This window comes from Podarcis melisellensis (genome assembly GCF_964234715.1).
Source record: "Podarcis melisellensis genome assembly, chromosome: 14".
NCBI classification, from domain to species: Eukaryota; Metazoa; Chordata; class Lepidosauria; order Squamata; family Lacertidae; genus Podarcis; species Podarcis melisellensis.
In genome coordinates, this window is record NC_138546.1 from 9,406,842 (window position 1) to 9,417,230 (window position 10,389).

General features: G+C 44.2%; 1 protein-coding gene across 3 annotated transcripts in view; it reads right to left on the minus strand.

Annotated features, from left to right (window-relative positions):
* LOC309357200 (ATP-sensitive inward rectifier potassium channel 12) overlaps positions 1-9,686 on the minus strand; it is a 47,952-nt gene extending 38,266 nt beyond the window's left edge. For 2 of the 3 annotated variants that reach the window (XM_081889261.1, XM_081889260.1), the window contains exon 1: positions 9,008-9,686. Coding sequence is in view for 1 of the 3 variants with exons in the window: in XM_081889259.1 (XP_081745385.1) it covers positions 649-653 (5 nt within the window). In the remaining 2 variants the exon portion in view is untranslated. Of the gene's footprint in view, positions 1-648; positions 725-9,007 lie in introns of those variants that run through there. The other variant, XM_081889259.1, reaches the window with a different exon arrangement.
* Between the last annotated feature and the right edge of the window lie 703 nt (positions 9,687-10,389).

A 10,389-nucleotide genomic window follows, 5' to 3' on the forward strand; every position in this document is an offset into this window, starting at 1 on the left:
AATGCATATCATATGCAAGAATATGATATTTTTTTAGCAGAACCAGGGGTTGGGGGAATAACTTGCTTGTCAGCGAGATCAAGAGCGAAATGAGAATTTTAAGAAAATCTGTGCAGTGAAGCTCAGCATCGAGATGTTCAAACAAAATGCATCCCTACTTCTGAGCAGACATGGGTGGGAAGGCACTGCAGAGCAGCTTCCGTTCTCCCCAAAGTCCTTTCAGCTTTCCTCCTTGTCTCTCTCTCCAGATGAGCATGCTTCTCCAATTCACTATTTCAGCAGCCTTAACAACAACCCTGTAAGGTAGACTGGCTCTATTAACCCACATATTCCAGACTACAAGAGGAATTTACGCCAAGAGGCAGTGGCTTGCTTTAGCTGAGATTAGAACCTGTGGCTACAGGCGCAAAACTCATACAGGGTGATAAACCCAGGCTTAGCCAGGAGGTCATTCCAGAGAAAGCCAAATTTGGGCCCCTTCCCAATTGCCCTGGGTCCTTGTGCCCCGAATGTTCAAGGAACCATGGTGATCATTTGATCCTCCTAGACTGGGGTGCTGTCAGGGCAGGACATGGGGCACACAGCCAGAGTCTCACTTGGCTGAATGAACAGGAGGCCCCACAAATGCAACAGGACTGGTTTTCTCACCACATCTTGAAGCCTCGTGCCCCAGAGAGAAGCAGAGAACGGTCACCAACCACCAGACCAAGTTTAAGAGAAAACCATTGCCTTCCTTCCAAAGTTAGAGAAGCGCCCTCATCACATCCAGCACAGCCCACCTGCCAGCCAAACAAGAATAACTCATTCAAGTTCCCACCCCTGTTTGTCGGGCGAGCTTCCTGTGCCTCCAACAGCTGCGGGGCACTATTTAAAAGAAAAACAAAAAGCAAAACAGCAGAGGAACCGTCCCCAAGCATGACATCTTCTGAGCGAAAAAAGCAACCCCTCTGCAGGATCTCCCTGCTTGTTGTTATGCAACCATCCATAGCCCAAGTTGGGGAGGGGGGGAGAAGTTGGCAACCCTGAACTCCCTGCAAAAGCTGGAAAGAGAGGTAAACAAATGAGAGCTGCAACAAAATGTTGTAGTATAGGATGCCCTGCACAGGTTTCCAGCCAGCCATGCCATTTTGCAGGTTACTCCATTCCTCCTCCTCCTCTCTGGGTTTCTCTCCAACAGTCCATGCCCACTGAGCATGCTCAGTCCCCAGTGGGCTGTTCAGTGCCCCCTCCCCAATTAGGACTTCTTCCCCCTTAAAACAAGATTTTTGTACAGTAATTCTGTAAAACCTGAGCCAGCTACCCTAATTCTGAGTGGATGGTGCTGTTTTTACATTTAAAAAAGGATCTATACTCTTGAGAATAAGTCCATTGCCTGTACATAGATGATTAGAAATCACCCCATGGGGGCTGTGTGATGACAACATTACGTTTTTATGTATATAGGGAGATACATGGAAATGTAGGGCAAAGGTGCTGTGCAGAGCAAGGCTTCAGAGCCCCAGATCTGCTTTATTTTATCTCTTTTACCACAGAGTCTTTTAAGTAGATGGGACAGCAGACCTGGGGTTGAGTTGGTGTCTTCCTAAAGCTGTAGAGTGAAGCTCTTTGGCAGAGGTCAAATTCAAACTCAAGTCCTAATTTAGTTTGCAAACCGGGGGGGGGGGGGGGCTCACAAAACTCAGCTATCAAATACCGGCAACTAACACACACACTCTCTCTCTCTCTCTCTTTTATATATATATATATACCGTATTTTTTGCTCTATAAGACTCACTTTTTCCCTCCTAAAAAGTAAGGGGAAATGTGTGTGCGTCTTATGGAGCGAATGCAGGCTGCGCAGCTATCCCAGAAGCCAGAACAGCAAGAGGGATTGCTGCTTTCACTGCGCAGTGATCCCTCTTGCTGTTCTGGCTTCTGGGATTCAGAATATTTTTTTTCTTGTTTTCCTCCTCCAAAAACTAGGTGCGTCTTGTGGTCTGGTGCATCTTATAGAGCGAAAAATACGGTGTATATATAAAAGAATGTGCAGGATCCCACCTTTCCTTTGTTGACAGACTTACCAACTTTTTTTTTTAACCAACCTCTGCTCTTGTGCAGCTTGATCTGCAAACATTGACAATTGATTGATATTTGCCTCTGTGCTGTGAACAGCTTTGCCTGCTGGCTTCTGGAGAAGGAGAGGCTGCTAAAGGCACAACAAAGATTTGCCGCTGAGTAATCGCAACTATCTCCCAAACCGAGCAGCTGCTATCCTACTGGATTTTGTTTTAGGAAATCTCAAGTTTAAATCTCTGCCAGTCCTGACATGTGATGGGTGAATTCAGGCTGCCTATAATAATAATAATAATTTATTACTCTGAGCTTAACCTACCTGACAAGGGTACTGTAAGATTAAAGTTCCAGGGCCCTTGCAAGACGGTTATTTTCAGGTGAGATCCAATCACATACCAGCTTATTTACGCTGCACAATTCTAGTCTTGTGTGACAAGCCTCCTTCCCTAAAAGTTCAGACCTTTAGCAATAAGACGAGTGATGAGAAAAGGCAGCGGAACGAGTGGGGTGAAGTAATTTACGTAATTCCCCCCCCCCCAATATAATTTTTTATTGAATTTCCATTTTTTAACTAATTAACCTCAGATTAAATAGTTACATTGTTTCATGTCTTGACTTCCCACCCACACTTCCGCAGTCTTTTCATTCAAACTCTTTTCTACTGCGTTATAGATCAAATTCTCGTGTGTTACCAAAATCCCTCTAATACTTTATCATTTTTGTTTTGCTGCTCCTATCTCGAATCCTGCCCGCGATTTTGTTTCATGCTTTTCCAAATAGTCCAAAAAAGGCCTCCATTGTTCTATAAAAAGTTCATTGTTCTGATCTCTTAATATTGCCGTCAGCTTTGCCATTTCTGCATAGTCCATAGCATAGCTTTCAAAAAACATCCCTTCTTTGGGGTGAACACCTGCTTGGTTCAACACTGCATACCGTTCCCGCAAACAAATCATAATGAAGGTTCAATAAATTAACCAGTGCCATTTAATCTCCCGGCAAACAAATCAGAATGAATATTGAGCAAACAGGCCATGTAGACGCACCTTTGGAATGATATTTTAACCCCTGCATCTTAATAACGTTGCTAGAAAAGCAAACGTTCAGTTTTAAAAGGCAATGGGCTTTAGGACTGGCCTAAGGCATTTTGCTGGCATCTTTCCTGTTAGAAGAAGCTGTCCATCTGTCTCAGAGTTATCTACAGCAGTGTTCTTTGATCTAGGGTCCTGAGATGCTGTTGGACTACAGCTCCCAGCATCCATCACCATTGGTTAAGATGACTGGGGGTGATGGGAGTTGTAGTCCAAGAACACATGAAGACCCAAGGCTGAAGAGCACTGGTCTACACCAAGGGTAGACAACACAGTAGCTTCCAGATATTGTGGACTCCCACCAGACAGCCACAGGCAGCATGGCCAGTGGTCAAGGATAATGGGAACTGTAGTCCAATAGCATCTGGAGGGCCACAGCTTCCCTATCCCTGGTGTAGACGATACTGAGCCGGAAAGACCAATGGTTTGATGTGCTAACTTCTTCTGCTTGCTCCTCCAGAGGACAGCAGAAAAAGAAGAAGAGTTTGGATTTGATATCCCGCTTTATCACTACCCTAAGGAGTCTCAAAGCAGCTCACAATCTCCTTTCCCTTCCTCCCCCACAACAAACACTCTGTGAGGTGAGTGGGGCTGAGAGACTTCAGAGAAGTGTGACTGGCCCAAGGTCACCCAGCAGCTGCATATGGAGGAGCGGGGAATCGAACCCGGTTCACCAGATTACGAGTCTATCGCTCTTAACCACTACACCACACTGGCTCTCTATACAGTGCCTTGTATAAGGGAAAAAATCTTTCAGAGTTCACAGTAAAGTGGCCATGGGCTTAGAAAGGTAGCGTGGCTTGTTTTGCAGCTGGATTGGCGAGCCTTGGGTTCAAATCCCCACGCAGCTCTGAAGAAGACTGGGTGATCTTGGACCAATCCCTTGGGCAGCCTCTTCCCTCCATCACTCAGGTATGGTATAGTAACAGTTCAGGCTGGAACCTGGGTGAACATGAGGATAACTTTACCTGTAGCGATGTCCTGAGTTTCTCAGTGGATGGGCAAGACATGCGAGCACAATTATTAATAATTAGATAGAGGGGTTCCAACTTCCTGGGAGAGGCAAATATTAGTTCAGTATCCAGGCTGCAGATTTGCTGAAGTACCAGTGGGGATGGGGGAGCTATTTTTATAGGATTTGACAATACCGTTTTCCATGGACAATTCAAATCTGTGGGCTTTGTATCTATGAAGGTATGAATGATGTTTCTGTGCCCAGATTCCAGTCTGAGGAGGCTATTAGCTGCCCAACCCCCTGTGCACTCAGACCTTGGTTGTAAGAACTCCAACCCCCAACCTCTCGGTATGGACCATTTCCTTAAAAATTGTCATGTCTCAATATACACAGCATCTTAAAAAAATATATATGGACAGCATCTTAAAAAGTAGGGACATCACCTTGCCAACAAAGGTCCATATAGTAAAAGCTATGGTTTTCCCAGTAGTGATGTATGGAAGTGAAAGCTGGACTATAAAGAAGGCTGATCGCCGAATAATTGATGCATTTGAATTCTGGTGCTGGAGGAGACTCTTGAGAGTCCCGTGGACTGCAAGAAGATCAAACCTCTCCATTCTGAATGGAAATCAGCCCTGAGTGCTCACTAGAAGGACAGATCCTGAAGCTGAGGCTCCAATACTTTGGCCACCTCATGAGGAGAGAAGACTCCCTGGAAAAGACCCTGATGTTGGGAAAGATGGAGGGCACAAGGAGAAGGGGATGACAGAGGACGAGATGGCTGGACAGTGTTCTTGAAGCTACCAGCATGAGTTTGACCAAACTGCAGGAGGCAGTGGAAGACAGGAGTGCCTGGCATGCTCTGGTCCATGGGGTCACGAAGAGTCGGACACAACTAAATGACTAAACAACAACAACAACAATATGTGCTGGTAAATAAGCCGCCACAGATCTTTCTAAGAACAGGCGGCAAAAATAGATTCTTCGCTTGCGCTGTTCTTACAAAGCGGGCGACTGCCATCGGAACAAAGGTTTCTAAAACACACACAGCCTCGCAGCTTTGCTGTGATCACACTCCTGCTGCTTTAACAGGTCTGAAATTGACACGCTTAGGTGCTACTCTGCCAGTACATTTCCCTCTAGGATTCTTGCTCCTCAAAGATGCCTGCTATTCTAGTCCGCCACACCATGCCAGCCAGCGAGACATTAAGGTGGTAATTGAAGGCACTTTCCAAATATAATACTCGAAGGGGAAATTATCGTTGCCAGCTCTTGTAGAGAGATGTTGCTATTCCTGTAGCACAATGTCTTTTTAGATGTGTGATTTTGCTTTTCCTGATTAGCACTATAGTTTTCAGCTTGCCCGGTGGGGACAGGAATATATTGTCAGTTCATTGCTATCTGAGATTGACAGGAAGGTGGATAAGCAAGGAGGCAACCGATGGGGTGTGGGTTGCAAGACACACAGAGGAAGGTTTTGGGTTGTATTGCATGCTAGTCCTATCCACTGAAATTCATAGGCATAGCTGACTTAGGATCTGCTCTGTGTAGAACTTCACCAGCCCATCTATCTATCTGTCCACCCATCTATCTATCCATTTATATATCTATCTACCTATCTGTCTATCATCTATCTATCTATCTATCTATCTATCTATCTATCTATCTGGGTTTAGAGTACCAGTTGCAAAAGTTATTTCTCTTATTCTGGATGAATGATTCATGTATATTATGTAGGAAACTTCCTAGTTGTGTCATTGGAATTAGTAACACTTTCTTTTTTTCTTTTTTGAGTTGTAGGGAATTTTATTTATTTATTATTTATTTTATAAATTTCTTATTAGCATTTCACATTTTATACACTTTAACTCTAACCAATTCAAACATTAAATTACAAGGTTCTCTGAACCTTCAGACTCCCTCCCCTCCCAACCATAGGATCTTATATTTAAAGTTTAAGTTTTCTGCATCTTATCCTTTATCCAACTATTGTATATCCCTAATCATCACAATCGATTTCACATTAGAAATGCCATTACTATTAGTACAATTAGTAACACTTTCTAGTTCAGCGGGGTCAGCCACTGGTGGCTGCTGAATTAAATCTGGCCCAGTTGGTAGACCACGAGACATTTAATCTCAAGGTTGTGGGTTCGAATCATACATTGGTGGGTTGGACTAGATGACCCTTGTGGTCCCTTTCAACTCTACATTTCTAAGACTCTTTCCTTGCTTTTAAAGACATAAGACAAGGCAGCTCATTACTCCAGAAGAAATGGGGCAGGGAGGAAGAAACATCTGTAGAAATGGAATCTTAAAACAGGTAATTTGGTGAGAGGAAATCTAGCCTGATAGCCTCCTTCTCTTCTCAAAGAGTACTGCTCCCAAAAAAAACCTAGCTGAATTCTAACATGTTCTCACTGGGCTGTAACCAGCTAAGTTCTATGTTGAGCAGAATCATTGAAATTAATGGACCTGAAGGAGTCACACCCATTAATTTCAATAGGGCTCCTCTGGGTAGGGATAGCATCGAATAAAACCCATAATCATTTAACGTAGATGTGTCTGTTGCCTCTTCAACACCATTAATAAATGCATGTATGTATTTGCAGACTTAAAATGCATTCAGTATGAAAAATCAAATTACTTTCAAGGGATGCTTATAAAAACAAGGTGGGTTTTTTTAAACAAACCTCTCATTTAGTAGGAGGACGGATCACCTCCTCCCGAATACAGTATGGTTTTATTCAGTATATTATTGAGTTTGTTCTGAAACTCAATAAAAACTATTTTTTAAAAGAAAACCCTCACATTTAACACAATCTTATGCATGTTTTAGCAAATGGAAGTCCCAGTGTACTCAATGTTCATTCCTCAGAAGTGAGGTGCAACTGAGACAGAGGGGTGGGGTACAAATTATTATTATTATTATTATTATTATTATTATTATTATTATTATTATTACAGTTCTAATGGGGAATGGGGGGTTGGTGTCAGCTAATAGAATCATAATCTTTGCCCTTTAAACACTTCCCCTCCCCCTTCATTCTCCAAATCTGTAAAAGTGGTTCAAGTGAGTTCAGAGAGGTGAACATTCAGGATGGTTAACAGATGCCAACAGCACAATCCTATGTACATATTAATATGTACACTATGTTCTATGGGGCTTACTCCCTAATAAGTGTGTCTTTTGAGCACTGTCACTTTTGCGATCTTGTGTGCGCAAAACACACACACACACACAAGCACGCGAGCTTTGGGAAAGTTTCAAAGCAGATCCGGAAACGCAGAGGTCACGATCACAGACATCGCAAAGGAGCTTGGAACAAAAAAAAAAACCAAAACACCCTGGTTTTGTTTTGTTTTTAAAGCAGTGCAGAGACTATAAAGGATTTACAGTGCAGTCTTGTACACGCCTACTCATTCAGCTTGCTGGGACTTACTCAAAGATAAATGTCTATAGGGTTGCAATGTTTAACATGGTGTAAACTTTAGACGGTTAAAAACAGCAAGTGTTTTAAAAGGCTGTTGCAGTCCCCCAATTATTTTAGTGCAGAGCATATATCACCAATGTAAATGATCTCTCAGGCCAGAGGACCAGAGGAGCATGGCTATGTGAAAACCTCTGGTGCTTTTTCCTTTTCTTTTTTCTACTTCCCTCCTTATTTTCCTGCACTCTTTTAATCTAGATCCTGCCTTACTCCAGATCTTCCCTCTTTCGGAATATTGAACTCTGCACTGTTTGGAGTGCCCTCCAAAATATTCACCTGCCTGTAAATTTAGAGCACCACGCCCTCTTAAAGCAGTTGCCTAGAGGTCTGTCTTTATCATCACCTTTACCCTTGCATTTGACAGGTAAGGTATTTTGTTTTGTGGGAAACACTTATTTCGTTGGATCCATACTGTCCGGTTTTGCTTCGACTGGATTAGCTCATTTTGGCTATGTTTGCAACATCCATTGAAAGCAAATTCCCTCCCACCCAAGAACCCCAGGAACAGCAGCCTAAGGGTGCTGGTAATTGTACCTCTTAGGGGTAAACTACAGTTCCCAAGATTTGGGGGGGGGCGTGTTTTCCATGTATGTAACACTGCCTTTATCACTGTTTACTTGTTTTTATAACTGCATGATGATATTATCAGAACGCACCCTTGAACATGATGGGGAAGGGCATTCAATAAATCCTACGAATAAAAGTAATAATTGCTCTTCTTATTACTATTAGTTTAGTAGCTCGGTTCTTTGCAGGTTTACTCAGAAGCCCCCCTGTGCCTGAGTTGGGCTTCACCCCCTAGATAAGTGCCTGTTTCATGTGGCAATGGATCTGGCCTCAGCACAGGGGGCAAAAAGGTCAACCGCAGTTCATCAACGGACCACTGGCTGGTGGCATCTACTGGATCACATGCCTAATATCTACAGGTTACTGGGATCCTGGCAAAGAACAGCGAACTGGTTAGGTCTCGGCCGGTTCCAGCAAAGAGTATACACGCTGAGGATCATTCAACAGAGATTAGTTCTGATTTCTCTTGCAAGCAAGGCTGAGTCTGTCCTCTTGCTTATCTATTTAAAACGCATCTGTACCCTGTGTGTGTGTAGTTAAAAACTAAAAGGCTGAACTGTGCTAGATTATCTCTTCTATCTCTCATGATTCTCTGACTCAAAGCCAGCCCACGCCGGTGCTATTTCACCTTTGAGGATTCCTCCGGTTCCCGGAAGCTTCCCTTCCCTTCCATTCCTCGATTCTTTGCCTTCATTTCATAGCTACAGATTGTGGCATGACTGAGTAATTCACTATGAGATGGCTCTTTTCAGTTCCTTCCGAAAAACTTGCTAGACCCCCTGCAGCTCTGTACATATATTATACATTGGTATGCATCGATTTGCACCTGCCTCATCGCCCCGTTCATCACTTACCTCTCACTGCATGGATCCCACCAAATCCCAAAACCTTCCTGTAAGTCCCGAGAAAGTAGGGATCCTCCTTAGATCTTCCTTCTTTTCCCACAAGACTTGGGCTGTGCTGGCCCTCGGGTCGAGAATCCACCGCTCCATTTTAACCACAAGGGCAGAAATCTTTGGACACAAGCAGGGGGAGGGGAAAAAAGAAGAATATCCAACTTCCCCCCCCACTCCTCTGGAGGAAAAAATATATATAGTTCCTCTTTTTCTAAAACAAAAAAATAATGCCCAGGAACATCCAATACAAGTGCATTTAATGTCAAACCCTTCTATCCCATGGGAGCTGGCGACAGGCTGAAGTGGGGTTGGGGAAGGGACAGAGGATCCATTTTCCCCTCCCCACGAAAAAAATAAAAACAGCAAGAAGTCTTCTTTTAGTTGTTCAGCTTAATCCCGGCTCAAATCTTGGCTGGCTTGCGCTTGGCGTGGTAGGAAGGTGCTGTCCTGACTCTCACTGTGGAGTTGTGGTCACTTTCTTCTCTTTTGCTGTGTGCTATTGGTGGCTTGGGCTATTTGAGCTGGAGGGGGGGGCAATGCTGCTGCAGTTCAGTGCAGTTGGCTTCCCAGCGAAGGCTCCCTCTCTCTCTCTCTCAGCAGAGCATGTAACACAGGCAACCAGCAGAAGAGAAAGAGAGAGCTGCTTTCCTTCCCACACTGCTCCACTCCCTCCTACTGCTTCGCTCAAGAACAGCAGCTACTGAATCTCTCTCTCTCTTATTAGCCACAAGTTCGGCTTCTGCATTTCCTCTTTGGCTACTTGGGCTGGAGCTTTTCCAGAGCCTGTTCCCTCCCCAAACCCCCAGATTATTTCACCCACAGCCACCATCGCCTTTGTTTCCCCTCCCCACCTTCATTGCTGCATTCTCTCAGCAAGAAACCGCCATCGGCCACGGTCCTTTTGTGTGTGGGGGGGGGGGAATGTTTCGAAATGTCCAATTATTCCTGCTCCTCATGGTGAGAGAGAAGCTATGCAGTCCTTAAGCAGCTTCAAACACAATGAGATCGTTTCCCCATGCTGTGGCTTTTTTCTTACATCGCTGTACACACCGGAGAGGTGGTGAGGATGCTTTCACGCGATGTGCATTACCTGATTACCGGTAGTTTTCCCACGCCAAACTCCTGTTCAGTGAAGGTGTCCTCTGCGCATGCGCAAAGGCTGTCTCAGATGTACACACCTCAGCTTAACCACACGGCTTGACCTTTGCAAATCAGATGGAAGCTGGTTTAAGGGGAAATGTACCAAACAGCGATATTTCCCAAGAAATGACAGGATGCATACGGATCGTGGCTGGAACTGTGTGTATGCAACTGCAAAAAACAACCATGGGAGCTCATTG